Genomic DNA, 20,463 nt, shown 5'->3' with positions numbered 1-20,463 from the left:
GGGGCTATGGTGGAAGAGTTGGGTTCACAGCTGAAAGAGGTTTCTCAGGACATCCCTGTCCAGACAATAGTGTACAGCGAAAGTGTGGAGAGAACTTCATGTCGCAGTCCTGCAAATCTCTCCCAACGGAACTGCACGCAGGTGGACCACAGATGCAGCCACGGCACTTACAGAGTGCACCGTGGCGGGCCCTCCAGGTGCAGTCCCACCTGGTCATAGCAGAAAGAGATACAGTCTTCTAGCCAGGTGGAAAAAATCTGCTTAGTAACAGCCCTGCCCAGCCGGTTGGGGTCAAACAAGTTAAACAGCTGGGTGGACAGCCTGTGGTCCACTGAATGTTCCAGGTAGAAGGCCAGGGCCCTCTTACAATCCAGTGAGAGTGCAGCACCCTTTCTACCAGGCTGGTATGAGGTTGGGGAAAGAAGGTAGGTAGGACAACAGACTGGTTACGATGGCAGTCTGTAACCACCTTTGGCAGGAACGAAGGGTGGGTGCACAGAACCACCCTGTCGTGGTAGAACCTCGTGTAGGGTGGCTAAATCACTAAAGCGTGCAGCTCACTGACCCTGTCTGCTGATGTGACCGCTATTCTAAAAGACAACCTTCAATATCAAATGCTTTAGAGTGCACGAGCACAGCAGCTCAAACAGTGGCTTCATAAGCTGGGCCAGCACCATGTTAAGGTCCCATGAAACTGCAGAGGGCCACAGTGGAGGCCGCAGCTGAAGAAGACCCTGCATGAACCACCCTATGATTGGCTGCACAGAGATGGGCAAACCATCCACCTCCTGGTGGTATCCACCTAAGGCACAGAGATGCACCCGAATGGAGTTGGTCTTAAGACCCGCCTCCGAGAGGTGCAGCAGGTAGTCCAGGAGTTGTTGGACGGGGCAAGAGACAGGATCGAGACCCTTCTGCTCACACCATATGGTGAACCTCTTCCACTTCAAGGCATAAGACTTCCTGGTGGACGATTTTCTGGAAGCCATCAGGACCCAGGCCACGTCTTCTAAAAGGTCCAGGGGCTGCAGGATCAACATCCATGCCATGAGGGACAGAGCGTGGAGGTTGGGCTGGTGCAGTCCCCAAATGGTTCAGGTTCCGTCTGGACAATTGCTGCAGAAGCGGGAACCAGACCTGCCGTGGCCAATGAGGGGCAACAAGGATCATGGACCCCCAGCCCTGGCGAAGCTTCAGGAGAGTCTTCAACACCAAGGGAAGACGCGAATAGGCATACAGGAGGCCCGTCCCCTAATGGATGGCAAAGGCTTCCGTGTTGGCACACCGTCCAATCTGGACAGAGAGCAGTACTAGGGTATCTTTGCATTGCTGGGGGAGGCAAACAGGTCCACGTCCAGAGTCTCTCAGAGATGGAAGAGTCGATTTGCTATCTTCTGTTCCAGGGACCACTTGTGGGGCTGAAAGATGTGACTCAGCCGGGCAGCTAGGGTGTTCTCTGCACCTGCCAAATACATGGCCTGGAGAAACATCCCCTGCCCCAGCGCCCAGCTCCAGATTTGCACTACTTCCTGACAAAGGAGGAAGGATTTGGTACCTCCCTGTTTGTTGATATACCAGATGGCCACCTGTTTGTCCATTCAAATAAGGATGACCTTGTAGGCCAAGCGATTCCAGAAGGCCCACAGGGCCTATCAGATCGCCCACAGTTCCAAAGGTTTATCTGAAACTGAGACTCCTGCGCGATCCAGAAACCCTGGGTAAGGAGGCCTTCAACATAGGCTCCCCACCCCAAGTGGAATGCGTCCGTGGTCAGCATAATTCCCTTGAAAGTGAATACCCTACTCTAGGTTGAGTGCAGATATCCACCAAGTCAGGTATGCGGGCCTGAAGGCCCTGGGTGGCCTGTCACCACTGGGAACGCAGGGTTCACTGGGCTTGGCACATATGGAGATGGGCAAAAAGAGTGACATGCAAGGTCACGGCCGTGTGCCTTAGAAGTTGCGCCGAAACTAGCCAGCTCAGTTGAATCTCCCTCGCCAGGGAAACCAGGGCACACGTTCTGTCGCGTGGCAGAAAGGCCTTGGCCTGTGTCGCATCCAGGACGGCCCCGATGAAAGCCAGCCATGATTAAGGGCGGAGATTTGACTTCGGGAAGTTGATTAAAAACCCTAGGTGCTCCAGGACCTGAATGGTACTCCACAGCGCCCTCAGTGCCCCAGCCTGTGTGTCGCTCTGAACCAGCCAGTTGTCCAGGTATGGAAACTCCTGGACACCTAGCTGACACAGGTAAGCCCCAACCACGGCTAGACATTTTGGGGCAGATTTTTAAACCTGCACGTGCTTCCCGGTGCGCACACATGGATGCGCCGATTTTATAACATGCGTGCACCGGCACTTAATCGCGTACCGAGGTTTACATACATGGTCGGGTTTGTTTGAAAATTGGCCCGGCGTGCATAAACCCCAGGATTTACGCGAGCTGGGGTTTAAACATTTACCCGTAAGTGAGGACCTATGATGCGGAGGCGAGGCCGAACAGAAGCACATGGTTCTGAAAATGCTGGAGCCCCACCACAAAGCAAAGGTACCTCCTGCAATGTGGGCATATGCATCCTTTAGGTTGAGGGAGCACAGCCAGTCCCCTTGATTCCTTCCACATTTATTTAGTGGATTCTTTGAATAGGTCATGCAGATGGATAAATGGGCCTGTCTGGAGACAGCTGGGGTGGCATTTAACCACACTCTATTCTCTAACTGGAAAGGGACAGCACACCTCATCTCCCCTTCACGAATACTGGCTAAAATAAAGTGTAACAGACACCACATTCCAATTTCAAACGATTAACTTTATTTCTGGATGAACCAGTCAGCAACTATTTACAATGATTGACACAGGGTAAAAAAAAAAAAAAAAAAAAGGTAATGCTTGCTCTATAAAATAGCCATCTTGTAGTTATTGGGAGGTACTTCAACAGAAACAGAAACAAAGAGCCTTTTGCCTGTACTGGCTACCTTCCTTCTGGGTTAAGCCCTAACATGCTGGTGGCGCCAGCAGCCCCTGACACATGGTAAGGGCAAAGGCCGTCGTCGCCATTTTGATTACTGGCAGCCGATGGCCTGGGAATGGGAAATCGCTGCCGGGCCCCCCGCTGGACCACCAGGGACTCTGGGTGAGTCTTGGGTAGGGGGTGGAGGATTGGGAATGTGGGGGTGGCTTTATATTTAATGAAATTTGAAGGGTTGGGGTGCGTTTTTTTTGTTTTTTTAAACAAAATTTTGACAAAAAAATCCCGATCCGGAAAATGGTTCACCCCCAATCTGAAAATGAAACAGACACAAAACAAACCCAAAAAATGTGCACAACTATAGTATGTGTGTATAAGTCGAGCCAGCTTTTTTGGGGCTTATTTTCTGGCATAGATTTCTCAACCTGTACACGAATATATACAGTAGAAGGCAGGAACAGAAACACACACTAGGGAACTTGAAGGCAACCACAGAAGCAGGGTGGCTGCTGCAGGAGCAGGAACAAAGAAGGTGCCCACTAGAATAACAGGAAATCAGGAACAAGATCAACTAAAGCCAGGCAAGAACACTGAGCAAGCCTGAGACCAGCAAGGAACATAAAAGCAGACTAAAGCAAAGAGGAACAGAATAACTGACTAAGAGTCTAAAGGAGGACCCATGTAAGGCCACAAATTAGGGGCCATCAAAGCCAGAGACCAAGAACTGAACTAGGACAGAATATGTGGACCCAAGAGAAAGACCCCCCCTAAGGCCACAAAATTAAGGCCAACAAGGCAAGAGTCTAAGGCCAAGACTAGGAAACAAGGCAAGAACATGATGCAGACCAAACTCATGAGGATCTGACCGTGAAGCTGCAACATAACAGAATCCACACCAGAAGAAGATGGCGACAGCAGGAAGCACAGGCCACATAGCAGGGAGGACTAGGTAGCATGTCTATGCAGCAGGTCATAAAGCTAGGAGGGCTAAGCAGACAGTCCAAAAAGCCCACAGAGGTCATCTAGTGGCAGGCAGATAGAATTGGCCATTAGATTTTCACAAAGTTCTAGTCAATATCTTTGTGAGAGATATCGTGGAAAGGTTAGAAGATAGTTTGCTTTTGGGGTACAGTAATCCAAGGGAGCAGTATGTGATGGTGGTGGTAGTGGGGGCAAATTCTGATGTGTGCCATCCAATAAAGAAACTTTGAGGTCATCATGCTTGACAGCGTCGGGGTCAAGGGGATTAGGCACCTTCTGCCTTGCGCTGCCCCCCCCCCCCCCAGTCGCAGCCCTGACTCCTACCTCTCACAAGCGGCGCTGCTCGCAACCCCACATGGCTCGCATCCCCTAATGGTTGGTGCCCTAGGCCCAGGCCTAGCTTGCCTAATGCTTCTACCAGCCCTGATATTTGATGATTTCAAGCTAGTGTAAGCATGTAATAAGACAAAAGACTGTAGCCAGGAGGATGTTAGGGAAAAGGAAAGCCTACAGAAAAAAGAAATTGGTAAGATCTTACCTAGACTGACAAGTCAAATTCTGGAGGCCTTACCTTTGAAAGGATATACAGAGTGTGGAGACAATCGAAAGAAAGGCTACTACATTTTACAGAATCTATACCAAAAGCTATATGAGATGTTACTTAAGGATTTAATATGTATACCCTAAAGAAGACAAGAGTCGGGGGATGGCAAACATTCACACATCATAAAGGTATAAATCAAACATTTCCCCCCCCCCCCCCTTTTTTCCCATTTGTTCCCTAGTTTTCGGTCTTACTTTGTCACTTCTCTATCTTTCTTCTCCTTCCCCCCTCCCTTCCATATTAATAGCAAGTTCCACGGCAACAGTTTTATTTTTATTTACTTTAGTAAATATTTGTTTATTTCTAGCTAGAATTTGTTCCAGCTATTAATTAATTTTATGTACTTTTAATTTTATTTATTACCCTTTCTTTATAATTTTATTCTTTTTATTTTAGTACTCTTTTCAATGTAAACCACTTTGACAAAAACTAATTTTATAAAGTGGTATATAAATTCTTTTAATTAATTAAATAAATAAATAAATAAATAAATAAAACACATGAAGCACACCTTCTTCAAAGGAAAGAATGCTCTAGAACAAGAAGTCGCAGGTATGAGAATCCAACAAAGTAGACTTAGAAGCAACAACAAAAAACATTTCTTCACTGAAAGGGTAGATTATGCATTGAGGGGCTTCCAGTAGAAGCATTTCAGACAAAAACAGTTCCATCAGTCAAGACGGCCAGACTAACACAAGTAAGGGATAGGGCCCTATCCCTAGCACAGTGGTTCTCAACCCTGTCCTGGGGACCCCCCTAGCCAGTCGGGTTTTCAGGATATCCACAATGAATATGCATGAGAGAAAATTTGCATGTTATGGAGGCAGTGTATGCAAATTTTCTCTCATGCATATTCATTGTGGATATCATGAAAACCCGACTGGCTGGGGGGGTCCCCAGGACAGGGTTGAGAACCACTGCCCTAGCAGGACCCATAATATGGAACACCATGCCGGTGGAAATCAGATTGCAAAGAGACATCAAAACCTTCAGAAAAAATTTAAAAACATGGCTATTTAAGCAAGCATACCACAAAGAGAATTGAGAGTAGAACCCAGGGAAATGTTAGTTGCGGTCAGGCAAACTCACACACACCTTTCTTCTTAAAGCGTGTCTTCTCTTTTTTATATTCTAAATTCTTCCTTTTTTATTTTAAACAACAAAGAACTAGAGTTAAGTAGTACTAATCTTATAGCGGAGTAAGAAAAACTGGACATGACATAACACCCACCAAATAATATTTATTGTGAAATTATGTTACAGTATTTTGATGGCACCTGTTTAAGAGTTAGAATTCTAGACACTTTATACAATATATAGTTTTTGTGCCCTATTGTGAACCGTTGTGATGGCACCCGCTTAATGACGGTATAGAAAAGATTTTAAATAAATAAATAAAATAAATAACAGAATTAAGAAAGCATGAGATATGCACAGAGGATCCCAACTTGCAAAGAAATTAGGGGAAAGTTAGATCAACTAGGGTCTATAATAGTACACTAGGAGTGAAATTGGGCAGACTGGATGTGTCTTATTTTCATTGTTTGCTCTCATATTCTATGTTTGTATAATAGCTCCATGCTGATAGCTACTACTCAGTTCCATTACTCTATTGCTGTGCTGTCTCTCTTGTGGCAACTTTTATACTGAACCTGCGACTTTAGAGAACTCTGGAAGACCTGCACCTTAGGTTTGCCTGTTGAACCACTAGTGTACAGAATGAAGAGTTCATCCTCAGAGTCACACCATTCAGGAGCACATTCCTTACTAGCATCTCTCATCAGTTCATGCCACCAAAGGTCAACATCTGCATTCCATGGCACCTGCAAAAAAAAACAAAAACAAAAACACCACTATGAAGGAGCTGAAGTGACGTATAGCCATACTGGAGGATGAATCTAGCACATTTTACCTTATCAAAAAACCTCAAGATTTTCAGAGGTAAGCAGATTAGAAGAAAGCATTTATTATGAAGTAAGGTCATAAAATCTGAATTTGAAAATATGCTTTAAAGATTAGGAGGTGGCTAGTACTAGGCATAGCAGGGAATATTTCTTTCGGTGACCTTCTCCAGGAGTAGAAAGGAAAACCAGAGACTGAGTATCCCTTGTAGTAACATACAATCCACAGCTGGAAAAACAAAAAAATCATAAGAGACTCACAGCTACTACATCTGGACAAAAAATAACTTGAGGAGGCTCAAGAAGTAATGCCAGCATGGGAACTCCTGACACATGCTCAGAAGAGCTCAAAGCTCTACTAGCTAAGAGACGAGTCAGTTCAGTGCCATTGGATGACTTCACCCACACGTAATGGCTAATTCAGCCTATTTATCAATGAAAAAAAAAAAAAGACAGAAGCAAATTTTTAAAAAGCATGGGATAAACTTATAGGATCCCTTATGGGCAAGAAGATGGAAACAAAACCCGTGGAAACCACTGCATGGAACAGTGGTTCAACCCAAAACCACATTAAAATGATTGTATTGTGCTTCCAAGAAAAACACAGGAGTATCCTGTATGATAAAGCAGGTATAATCCTAAACAAAATTCATGGGGATAACCTACACAAAGTGGCAATTAGAAACTTAAATACCATGCTGGGCAGACTGCATGAGCCATTTTGATCTTTTTCTGTCATCATTTGCTATGTTACTATGACCCAAGTAATTACAGATTGCTAAGCCTGATGTTGGTGCCATATAAAATGGTGAAAATTGATAAGAATAAAATTATTGGTCATATAGATAAACATGGCTTAATGGGGAAGAGCCACCATGCATTTAGCAAATAGAGGTTGTGCCTTATTAACCTATTTAAATACCTCAGAGGTATCAATGCACAGGAGATAGGTTGCTTTCAAAGGAAAGGAGACTCAAGAACTAGAGGTCATTGGATGAGGATGAAAGGGAGTAGACTGTTGAGTAATCTAAGTATTTCTTTATAGAAAGGGTGGGGAATGCATAGAATAATTTCCCATTTAGTGTGGAAGAGACAAGGCCAGTATCTGAATTCAAGAAAGCATGGGACAAGAGCTGGGGATCTCTGAACGAGTGTGTAATGTTTGGCCGGCTGCAGGAAGGTCCCGCAATCAATTGCACTCACCCTCAGGAATTACCTTCCTGCCAGACACTGAGATACCTTCCTTTGCGGTGGGGACGCCACCATCCTGTCTCCTCTACCGGCCCTTAGGCATGTGATGGAAGATAAAAGTCCCATGGCAGGAAAGCAGCTGAGGCACTGGGAGAGGACATCAGCATTGGCTGGGGATTTAAAAATCAGCCACGCTTCCAGCCAGTGCCTCGGCAACAGGTCCTCTGCCTACCCTGTAATGCGTGCTCCTCTTCGTGTCTTCTGATTACCTTGCTTTGTGTCTTGCCCTGCCTGTCTCTGTCTTTGTCTTGCCCTAGCCTAGTTGTGTCCTATCTTGACTTCAGTGTCCCGGTCCTCGTCCCATCCATACCCTTGCCTTATCCATGCTCTGCTGGTCACCCTGTCTGGTCTGGACCACCCTGCCTTGCCCAGTCCTAGTGATGTATTCGTCTTGGCCTGAGTACCTAATATTGACCTCTACTACAGATCTGGACTACTCTCTTGCCTGTCGCCCAGTACTGATCTCTGTTACAGAGACAGACTACTCCTTGCTACTGCTTGCTCTGATCCTTGGCCTGAATCTGGTAACTGATCGCTGGCTGCCCTGACCTTAGCCTGTCTTTGGACACTCTCTCTGACTGCCCTCAGGGATACTCACCTAACTCCAGCTGGCTCTTGGAACCCAAACGAGCTTGATATAAGTGAAAGTTCAGCTCAGTCCCAGCTAAGGTTGTATCTGCCAGCTGTCGGTGTGGGCCTAGTGGGTTTGCCTATTGTCAACCATGCCACAGTCTAAGAGCTCAAATCTGTGACAGTGTGGTTGGGATTGTAGAGCTAAGCAGTCGTGTGGATAGGCAGCCTAGGTAGGCTGTATGGTCTTTTTATGCTGTCATTTTCAAGTTATCAGGATCGTTCTTTCAGGAGACCTTAATGGAACCATGGATACATTCTTGGGATTCTGGTAGGATTGGATTTGAGAGGGGCTGGCGTCTCAATTGCTATAGAGAATTCATCATTCCATTGCTGCACTAGAAGATCTGGTGGGACCAAGGTGGTAGTAGTTTGGGTATATTAATGAAATTGCTTAAGTTTTCACTTGTAACAAATGATAAGTTCCTGGTAGGAAGTTTGGATGTAGGAGCACTGAGGATTTGATTTGGAAACAAGACAGTGGTGGCCCAGACAAGTTTATGGTCTAACCAGGAAATGGGGTCCACTGAAATTGAGTTGGGAGTCTATCTTGGTACTGGTTGAATGGAAAATTAGGCCAAGAGTGTGAATGTCTGTGTGTAGGGACCTTGATTAGTTGGGTGAGGCCAAGGTCATCCACGTTGCGCTGGAAGATGACAACATGCTGCTTGAAGGGGGGATTCTGCGTGATAGTTGAAATCTCCTAGAACTAAGAGGTTGTGGGTTGTAGCAATATCACATAAGAATTCAGATAGTTTAAGGAAAGGGTCAGGGTGGCTATCAGATGGGCAGTAGATAAAGATGATTTTAGGTTTCTCATTTCCCTTAGAGCTTTGTTACTAGGCAATCAGATTTTCTTATCTGTTTAGTAGTTTACTAACTCTGGGGCCAGTGAATGTTTGAAGACAACATCAATTCCTCCTTCACATCCCATGAGTTGGAGGATGTGGTGAATTTGGTAGCCAGGAGGGCAGAGCTGATTTAGAGCAGAGTTGCTTACCTGTAACAAGTATTCTCCAAGGAAAGCAGATTGTCAGTCCTCACCCATTTATTTATTTATGTGTTTTATTTACTATCATTCCAAAATGAGATCACAACGGTTTACAAAATCAGTGTTCGGATTCTGGGTCAACATTCCCATAATGGGTTAACATTCATATTCTGGGTCAGTGCAACGGCAGATACATATTCAACATCATATTTTTATATAATCTAGTTCATCACAGTATCAAATACATATTCTAGGTCGACACATTAATATTGAGTACAAGTTATCTAGAGTACTATGATGGATTGTAACCTATAATTTTCGCTACATTATCCTTCATGTTATACTCAGTAAGTTTTCTTGTTATACTTTACATCGGTCAATACTAATTGCTCAATCTACTATTATAATCTTAGGTTCTGACAGTGATGTTATTGGCATATTGTTATTTTACATTAGGTCATAAGCATTTCGAAAGAGCCATGTTTTCAGTTCTCGTTTAAAACTCTTTCTTTCTGTTATCTGACATAGTGACTCTGGAAGAGAGTTCCACAACTTGAGACCCGCTATGGAGAACATTCGGTCTCTTATTTGTGTTAAGTGTGTGCTCTGTGTTGTTTTTTTGATCTTAGGGCTCTCTGTGGAGTGTATGGTTGAAGTGTCACTCCTATTAAGCATGGGTTAATGTTATTGATGATATTAAAAATTAGAGTTAATACTTTATAATGAATTCTGGATTGTATAGGAAGCCAGTGCAGTGTTATCAGCAAGGGGGTGATGTGGTCAAATTTTCTTGTCCCTAGTAGAAGTCTGGCAGAGGCATTTTGCAGTAACTGTAGTGGTTTTAATAGTCTGGAGGGTAGACCTAGTAATAGGGAGTTGCAGTAATCTGAAATATGGTGCGGAAGTCCTGTATTGTTAGTAATGGTTTCAGCCGATGTTGTATTCTCAGCTTAGTGTATTCCTGTTTTAATTAATTTGCTTATATCCTTTTTTATTGAAAAGTTCTCATTGATTTGTATTCCTTGGTCCCATACTTGATCTGATGGTATGATGTTAAAATTTCCTAGGTCTAGGGTTGGTGGTTTAATTTTCATGGAGTTTCTCCTTAGCCACATTATTTCAGGATTTTTTTTTGAGTTTGGTGTTAGTTTCAGCTGCGATAGTTTTTGTTGTATTGCCTTCATGTATGTTGACAGGGCTGAATAGTTTTTTCAAATGATTTGTTGAATGAGATGTAGAATTGTATGTCATCTGCATATAGGAAGAAGATGATTCCTAGTTCCTTATTTTTATTTTATTTTTACTTTCACTTTTTGAAAGAATAGTATTTATTATTTTGCTCATTATTGTAAACCGTTTTTGTTCAAATCTAATTTGCTAAAGACGATATATAAAAAGTCTTAAATAAATAAAATAAATAAATAAATGAGCATTGAGGTAGCATATAAATGTTGAATAGTATAGCAGAGTGTGCTGACTCCTGGGGGACACTTGTATCGATTGGGAAGGTGTCAGATATGTGATTGTTCAGTTTTACTTGGAATAATCTATCTGCTAGGAATGAAGAGAATCATTTGATAACATTTCCTTCTATTTTAATTTTTCTCAGCTGATGGCATAGCTGGGCATGGTCTATAGTGTCGAAGGGTGACATTACCCGATGGAGCCTGGCACCGAAAACTTATGACAACGTTTCCAGAACTTTGACTGACCCTCTTTGGGAATGTTCATGCATGCAATATAACATGCATTCACACAGGATCCTCTCAAGCTTATAACAGAATTCAATAAAATAATACTATCCTCGAAGTAGAAACCCAACTCTGCGGAGAGTAGGCGGGTTTCATGAGGTCTGACATTCTGCTGTCCTCTGAGAATTTCTGATACAGGTAAGCAACTGCCTTCTCCAAGGTCAAGCAGGATGGCAGTCTTCACACATGGGTGAATCCCTATCTACAGGCGGCCATCCAAACAAAAAAGGAGACCAACAAAACAGATGCCAAAGGCACAAGAAGAAGTTTTGTTGGTAACAGGAGGGGAGAACCCTCAACAGAAAGAATGGGCCCTAAGAAGGAACCGAGTTCAGTTCTACACCTCAAACAGGTTCCAAAGTTCAGATTGGCCAAACCTGCTGTTGCATCGGCCACCCCTATTCAAATAGTAATGAGATGTGAATGACTGGATGGAACTCCACATCGCAGCTGTGCAGATCTCCATGGAAACTGCTCACAAGTGAGCCAAAAATGCTGCCATGGCTTGAACAGAGCAAACCTTGACTTGGCCTCCAAGATGCAATCCCACCTGAGCATAACAGAAGGAGATGCAGTCAGTTAGATAAATGGAAAGCATCTGCTTCACAATGGCAATCCCCAACTTGTTCTGGTCAAATGAAACAAAAACTTGGGTGGACTGCCTATGGGCTTCTGTTTGCAACAGATGGAAGGCCAAGGCTCTCTTGTAGTCCAAACGCTGTAGAGCTTGTTCAGCTTGGTGCAAATGCGGCCTAGGAAAGAATGTTGGAATGGTGATGGACTGGTTAAGATGCAAGTCCAGCACCACCTTAGGCAGGAACTTAGGGTGGTCTTGTGTATGCACCCTATCATGAAAAATCTTGTGTCAGGTGGCTAAATCACTAAGGCAGGGAACTCACTGTGTGCTGAAGTGACCACCACCAAAAATATGACCTTCCAGGTCAGGTATTTCAGGTCACAGGAGCACACTGGCTCAAAGGGAGCTTTCATCAGTTGAGCTAACACCATGTTCAGGTGCCAAAACACAGTGGGAGGCCTTAGGGGAGGCTTCAGCTGAAGCAGGCCCTGCATGAAACATACAACTATAGGCTGACAGAGATGGGCTTACCTTCAACATCAGGGTGATATGTGCCAATCGCACCTAGATGAACCCTAACAGCGTAGGTCTTCAGCCAGCTTGCGAAAGGTGTAGAAGGTAGTCAAGCAGTTTTTGTGATGAGCAAGAGAAAGGATCTACAGCCTTTTGCTCACACTACATGGAAAACCTCCTCCACTTCAGTCCACAGAACTTTCTAGTGGAAGGCTTTCTAGAAGCTACAAGGACTTGAGACACACCTTCCGAGAGATTGAGTGGTTGCAGGATCAGCTTCTCAACATCCAGGCTGTGAGCGACTGGACCTGAAAGTTGGGATGGCGCAACCTCCCTCAATCCTGGGAGATGAGATCAGGAGAAGTCCCCAGTCTGATTGGTTTCTGGATGGACATTTCAAGGAGGAGGAGAAACCAAACCTGCCTCTGCTAATGAGGGGCTATGAGAATCATGGCCCCTTTGTCCTAACGAAGCTTCAACAAAGTCTTTACAACCAGTGGAGCTAGAGGAAATGTGTACAGGAGACTCTTGCCCAAATGGTGGGTGAAGGCATCTGAGGCTGGTCTACCATGTGCTCTGTACAGGAAACAGAAGTGAGGAACCTTCATATTCCAAGGTGATGCGAATAGATCTACCTCTGGAATTCCCCAGAGAGGTCTGAAAGAGCAACTTAGTCTGCCCACAATCGTATTCTCCATTCTGACCAGATACATGGCCCTGAGTACTATCCCATGGGATAGGGTCCATGGCCATATCTAGATCGCTTCCTAACACCTCCGTGCTTGTTGACATACCACACTGCTGCTTGGCTGTCAGTCTATCAGCACAATTTTGATGGACAGCTGATCTCTGAAAGCCCACAGAGCATACCCGATTGCCGGGAGCTCCAGAAAATTAATTTGACACAGTTGTTCCTCAGTGGACCACAGACCCTGGGTGCTAAGCCCATCGACATGAGCCCCCCGCAGCCCAGGATGGATGCATCCATCATTAGCACAATTTGGACCCAAGGACTTTGGAAGAATATCCCCATTCCAGATTAGAAATTTCCTGCCAACAGGACAAAGAGTTCCAGAGGGACAGAGTGATTCGGATACAGTCCCATAGATCCTGAGCGGCTTGTCGCCACTAGGAACTCAGAGTCCATTGGGCTCTTTGCATGTTTAAATGTTTCAAGGGAGTGACATGTACTATTGGGGTCATGTGGCCCAGCAGCCTCAATATGTGCTACGCCGAAACCTGCTGGCTCACTTGAATCTCTGCCATGATGGTCATCAAATTGATGGCCCGTTGCTGGGGAAGGAAGGCCTTGGCTTGAGCCATGTCTGGCAGGGATCCAATGAAGTCCAATTGCATTGACTGGCTGAGATGGGACTTGGGATGGTTGACGACGAACTCTAGTTACGCCAGTACCCGGATGGTCAAAAGTCATTGGACTCTTCGGCCACTGCCCGAGAGGTAGCCAGAGAATATCTTGAAGTGAGTGTACATGTCTTTCAAATCAAGGGAGTACAGCCAGTCCCCTTTTTGCAAGAAGTGGATAAAGGTGTCCAGAAAATCATCTGGAACTTTTCATTTTTCTTCTTTAGAAACTTGTTTCTATGTTTGGGATGGGATGAGTCTGCCTGTTTTCTTTGTAATCAGGAAGTACTGAGAGTAGAATCTCCACCCTCTTTGCCCTAGTGGAACAGGCTTGACTGCACTAGCCATTAAGAGGAAGAAAAGCTCCGCTAAAAGCACTTCTTGATGTTCTACCGGTCACCAAATAGGATTCAGGAGGACAATTTGGCAGAGCACTCAAAAGGTTTAAATTTGTACCTTTTGAACAATGTTGAGAACCCACTGGTCCAAGGTTACACTGGGTTACCGGTTCGCATAGAACCACAGCCTGTCCCCAGCTAGAAGATCCCTCACCACAGCAGACCTGACTATACTCCCTGCAATCCATCCCCAGAGTTGACTGGCATGCTGGCTGGAGCTTGTGGGCCTTCTGTTGCCTAGGATGGCTATGAAGGACCTGTTGCTACTGATGGGGCTGAGGTGGTAGAGGATAGTATCTAATCGGGGGGAAGAAAGTTTTCCTGTGGCCAGACCTTGAAGACCTCCTGAATGAGGAGGATGGGTTCTGAGTGCCAGAAGAGAGCTGCTGGAGTGTCACATAGTGGTCCTGTATTTGGGCTACCGCATCCTTCACCTTATCCCCATAAAGAGATTCTCTCTAGTAAACAGCACCTCAGCGAATTGCTCCTGCACCTCTTGACAGAGATCCAAAGCCCACAGCCAGGCAAGCCTATGGGCACCGATCCCTGTAGCAGACTCTTGATGCAGTCTCAAAAACATTGTAGGTCGACCTGACCCTGTGTTTCCAGGACTCCAGACCCTTGTGCATCAGCAACTGGAGAGTGTCCTGCAGCTGTTAAGGCAACTGCTCAGCCACTTCCTGTGCCTGCTTCAGAATGTCCCACACATATTGGCCCATGTAGAGTTAGTAGGTTGCTATGTGAGTAATGAGCACAGACCCCTGAACCCCTTTCTCCCAAGAGCATCCATGGTCCTCAGATCTTTCTCTGGGGATTCTGAGGAATGGGTCTGAGTGAGCATATTCGACCACCACCAATTGTTGGGGCAGCTGTCACTTGTCGAATCCAAGAGCCTTCTGGACGAGATAGGACGCATCTGCTTTACTATCGATCGGAGGCACTGAGGGGGGTATTCCCACATCCTCAGCAGTAACTCCATAAGGATGTCATGCACTGGGACTATCATGATCTCCTTAGGAGGCTCCATCTAGCATCTTGTGCTGGGTATCTGCCTCAGTCTGTAATTGAAAGAGGATGGCCTCCACCATCAACCAGATAAAACCCAAGAAGGAAAGGTATTCTGGTGGAGACTTCCTTCTGTCAGAGGAGATGGCTCATAGGTGAGGGCTTCCCAATGTGTCAGAATCCAAAACATCAGAAGAATCATCCCCCAGGGTTCATAAGGGCCCTTGTCCTCACTCTCATAGGCAGGGAATGGGGCCTGAGGTACTCAGTCCCCAGCCAGAGGTATGGGAACGGACTTGGGTGACCATAGTGGTCCAGACCCCAAGGCTGCCTTCATTGCTGGGGGAGCTTCCTCCTCTGAGGAACCAGAGATGTCCACCGGATTGGCCAGTGGCTGCCCCAATGCCCTGCTGGGCATTGATGCGGCTCTGGGTACTAACACTGGTGAATGTCAGTAGAACCTCAATGAGTGCAATCAGGGATTCAAGCAGCAGCTAGAGGATGGACAGTACTGGCCCCGGTGTCACAACTCCAAGGCCACGCATGATTCTCTTCAAGGCCAGCTGCATACGCCCCACCAGCTCCTCCTGAAAGATCACAGATGCCAAAGCTGGTTGGGATCCAAGAGGTGTAACCAAATCCTCTTCAAAACAGAGAGGATTGCTGGCAGGCACTGGGACTGATGGAGACCATAGTGAAACTCTGGAATTGAAGGAGGATCAACACTCCCCAACATGGGGTCACTTCAGATGCATCATACCTGGCACCATGCATCAATGGGACTGATGCTTGTTTTCCCTCAATGCGCGAATCGGTCCTTCTCCGATGTTGAGGCTAAAGATGATGAACCCGATGTCTTTGACCTGGAATGATGTAGGCGATGGCCTATCTCCAGCATCCCTGGAAGCTATCGATGCTGATGGAATAGATGGCCCCGTCAATGTTGATGGCTCAGTGTCCACTGGTGCGGCTCCAAGGTCCCTTGATGCCAACGCTGATTGATCGGTCTTGTCTGGTCTGAAGAGATGCTCTAGCTTATCGAGCTGGATCTTACACCCCTTAGGGGGTCATCTTGGCACATTTGCTGCAATCCCAGACGTCATGAAATGCCCCCAGGCAGAGAACATATTTATCATGGGTGTCCATGATAGCCATGGTCCTTGTGCACCACTTAAAACCAGACAATCTTCCTTAGGGAGGGGGGAAGATTGTAGTCTGGATTCTGCAGTTTATGCTTATAATCCCTATACACCCAGGAAAAGGATCTTGGAGTCTCTGTGTGTAGTGGCAGCTCAGCGTGTAGTGGCAGTCAAAACAGCAAATAGAATGTAGGTATTAGAGGGAAAGGAAATAGAAATATCCTAATACCTTTCAACAAAATGCGTCCAAAAGACAACCCTGGTTTAACGATGAGCTGCGAAAACTCAAACACCTGCTTCGTCAGAAAGAAAGAAAATGGCGTAAAGCCCCCTCACCTTCCTCACTATCTGATTACAAACGTTCCCTCCACTTATACAAAAACATGACCTTGAAAACCAAAAGAGACTACTTTGCCAGCAAGATCCACCACCTCATCTTTGACTCTAAAGCTCTTTTCACCTACATCTCCAGTCTCACAAAAGCTATCACTCCAGATATTCCAACCGAATTATCTCAAACAAAAGCAGACGAACTGGCTTTTCATTTCAGTAAAAAAATCTCTGACCTCCTCAAATAACTGTCACCAAACATGGGCACATCCGATAGTACATATCTTTTCCCAAACAAAGACATTCACCTAAACGCCTTCAAACCCATCACCATTTCAGAGATACAAGAGGTTCTGAAGAAAATGAAACCGTCATCACACCTGTTTAATCAAATCCCGTCCAAATTGCTTCTACTAATCCCGGATACTATATCGAAATCTCTAGCCGACATCATAAATTGTTCCTTGTCCCAGGGTATCTACCCAGACGACCTTAAAATGGCCTCAATCAAACCACTCCTAAAAAAAATGAACCTAAATGCGAGCGATCCTAACAATTACCGCCCCATCTCCAACCTTCTGTTTATAGCTAAAGTTATGGAAAAATTAGTAAACACTCAATTATCAAATTACATCGAGGATCACAAGATTCTGTCCCCGAATCAATATGGATTTCGCAAAGAATCAAGCACCGAAACACTTCTTCTCTCCCTCACGGACTTCCTCCTCTTCGGCATAGATAAAGGTCACGCTTACCTTTTAATCCTCCTCGACCTTTCTGTTGCCTTCGATACAGTCAACCACCACCTCCTTATAAAACAACTGGCAAACATAGGAGTGAAAGGCACAGCACTGACCTGGTTCAAAACTTTCTTGGACAACAGAGGATACAAGGTCAAAATTCATAATAAAGAATCACATTACTTTCCATCCTCTCTAGGGGTACCGCAGGGCTCCTCCCTTTCACCCACGCTCTTTAATGTTTACCTGCTCCCTCTCTGCCAACTGCTAACTAAACTAAACCTGAAACACTTCCTTTTTGCAGACGATGTCCAGATCGTGATCCCAGTAAAAGAATCCATTACAAAAACATTAGAATTCTGGAATAGCTGCCTAACAGAAATCAACCACCTCCTCACCAGTCTAAACCTAATTCTCAATGCCTCGAAAACGGAACTTCTGCTTATTTCCCCTGAAAACAACAATACCTATTCAAAGCCACCAGCTCTCCTTCAAACCTCTCACGTAAGAGACCTAGGAGCCATCATGGATAACTGTCTCAACTTAAAATCATTCATCAACCAAACCACCAAAGATTGCTTTCACAAATTACATATCCTAAAAAGAATAAAACCTTTATTCCACTCCCAGGACTTCAGAACAATTCTTCAGGCAATAATCTTCTCCAAGCTAGATTATTGTAACTCGCTACTACTGGGTCTCCCAGCTTCCCATACCAAACCTCTACAAATGGTGCAGAATACAACTGCCAGAATCCTGACGAACTCTAGGAGAATGGACCACATCACCCCAATCCTCAAGGACCTTCACTGGTTACCGATCCACTACAGAATCATCTACAAATCCATCACCACCATCTACAAAGTTATTCACCAACAAGCACGGATCAACTTACAAATTCCGTTCAAAAAACACACATCCGCCAGACCCATCAGGGAATCTTACAAAGAATCTCTTCAGGTGCCTCACGCAAAAACCATCCATCATAAGTCTCTCAGTGCCAGAGCGTTCTCAACAGCAGGTCCACCTTTATGGAACTCCATTCCAGCGGACCTGAGACAAGAACCCTGCCTACCAACATTTAGGAAAAGGCTGAAAACTTGGCTTTTTAAAAAAGCCTTTCCAATCCCTGTCTGAGACCTACACCCGACATCTCAATCACATTATCAAAAATGGATTTAAATAACAAACTATGCCCTTCGCTGTCATCACCTTCACATTGTTATCAATGTCATTTACTATACAAATCTCATTTTATCAGATTCAATCTTGTTACCTTGTAAATAATTTGCTGTCAGTTAACTGCCCCTCTTCTCTCCTCCAGCTCCCAGTTATTTATCTCCCTGTTTTATTGTAACTGTCACTCTCCTTACAATGCTCTTGTTCCAGTTGTTTGAGTTCTCTCTTACCTTGCACACTTTGTTAAATGTAAACCGGCTTGATGTGATTCATGTCATGAAAGCCGGTATAGTAAAAATAATAAATAAATAAATAATTTGGGGAGGAGATGGCCAAGAAGAAATATGACAAATATCTATAAAATCAAGAGCGGTGGAATAGATAAATAGGGAACAGTTATTTTCCCTTTTTATTAGTACTAGGATTAAGGAACACGCCATGAAACTAATAGCAGTATTTTTATCACTCAGCACACAATTAAACTGTGAAATTTGTTGCTAAAGGATGGGGGTGAAAACAGTTAGCATAGCTGGGTTTAAAAATAATCTAGACAAGTTCCTGAAGGAAAAATTCATAAACTACTATTAGTTATGTAGACATAGGAAAGTCACTGCTTACCCTTAGTTATAAGTCAAAAAGACTGGATTCATTCTTTGGGATCCTATTGGGTACTTTTGACCTAGATTGGTCACTGCCAAAAAAAGGATGTCAGCCTGAATGAATCTTTGGTCTGACTCTATATGGCATTTCTTATGTTCTTGATACAATTGCCTACCTTTAATTACCCAGAAAAATAGTGGTTAACCTACAAAAGGGCAGAGTTCACACACATTTGAAATAGTGAAGGCTGAAGGCTTTAAAATTGGCGACAGTGTTCACAAGCATAAACTTGCACTAATTCAACACTTTGGTGTGTTTTAGAATGTGTACAATATAAGAATGCACGTTGACTTTAAGTTATGATCCAACTATTATGATGAAAAGGAGGTAAACAGAACATGTTGCAAATATTGCACAACCCATAAATCTGTACATATTCTGTCATGTTTTGTAAAATAAAGAGAGAAAAATAAAGAAAGAGTTTATAGTAGTTGTGGTTGGAGCAAACTGACACATGGCTTGTGGATAAAATATCAATCTAACATCTTGTTGGTATATTTGCTTCTCTGCAGCCCATATTTTCTTTATATCCATACCTGTGTATCTAGGTGCATTCTCTTGGACGGTGGTGATTGGTTGGAAGCCTCCTTGAATGTATAATCTTCTCTGCCTAAGTGTTTCACAACAATGCACCTCTTCACAGGGAAACACCTTAAAATAAAACACACTGATATTTTGAAGGGAAGCACCAGCATAACAAGATCATATTTTAAGCCCATATTGGTGTTGCTATATTAACCTTCTTTTCTTTACATTTCAAATAATTTTTATTCAAAATATAAGCACATTACATAATATGGCAAGCATAATATATTCTATCTTTGATGTTAACCTTTTAAAATAATGGTTTCTCAACACTGTAGAAGGGACTCAGAAGTGGATTACAGAATATCTGTTTCTATTGCGATGAAAAATTATTAACATCAAGCACAAAGTGCAGGATGCGCTGTCTACACAGTTTCGAGAAATACAGCAAACACTTAGCTTTGGTTCTAGAATCAGATGAGAAAATCTGACATCTTTTACTGTAGTCTTCTACAGTCACAGCATAACTCCATAGTAAACATGTTAAGTTAGTAATCTGGAGAGGCACAATTACGTTATCTATTCATTTAGCTTTAGACCTTCAATCTGTCCAGAAAAGGTGTAAGCAACACTACTTAAATTATAATAAACCCCCGCCATACCCCCGGATCCTCAGAATATATTAAAAGCATACCCAGCAAGTAGTAATAAATACCACCCTATTTACAGAACATAGTGTTTGGGTGGAAATAAAGCTGAAAGCAGACAAAGCCATGGGGCCTGATGAGATATATCCCATGATGTTGTTTGCTCAGAGTGATGCTGGCAGGTACACTGAAGGACTTGCTCACAGATCCTTGGAGATGAGAGTGGTGCCTCAAGAATGGAAAAAGGTAGCTGTGGTCCCATTTCACAAAAGTGGAAGCACAGAGGAAACTGGGAATTACAGGCTGGTTAAGC

At 44.3% G+C, this 20,463-nt stretch overlaps 1 protein-coding gene across 2 annotated transcripts in view; it reads right to left on the bottom strand.

Moving 5' to 3' along the window:
- The window catches only part of ACSS2 (acyl-CoA synthetase short chain family member 2), a 196,116-nt gene that overhangs the window by 105,213 nt on the left and 70,440 nt on the right, over window positions 1–20,463 (bottom strand). For both annotated transcript variants that reach the window (XM_029611497.1, XM_029611496.1), the window contains exons 7-8: window positions 19,515–19,629; window positions 6,237–6,374 (exon numbers count right to left, since the gene is read on the bottom strand). In XM_029611497.1, the coding sequence (XP_029467357.1) occupies window positions 6,237–6,374; window positions 19,515–19,629 (253 nt within the window). The remainder of the gene's footprint in view (window positions 1–6,236; window positions 6,375–19,514; window positions 19,630–20,463) is intronic.

Source organism: Rhinatrema bivittatum, chromosome 8 (assembly GCF_901001135.1).
Source record: "Rhinatrema bivittatum chromosome 8, aRhiBiv1.1, whole genome shotgun sequence".
NCBI lineage: Eukaryota > Metazoa > Chordata > Amphibia > Gymnophiona > Rhinatrematidae > Rhinatrema > Rhinatrema bivittatum.
The sequence above is the reverse complement of the archived record's forward strand: the minus strand, read 5'-3'. Positions and strand labels throughout refer to the sequence as shown.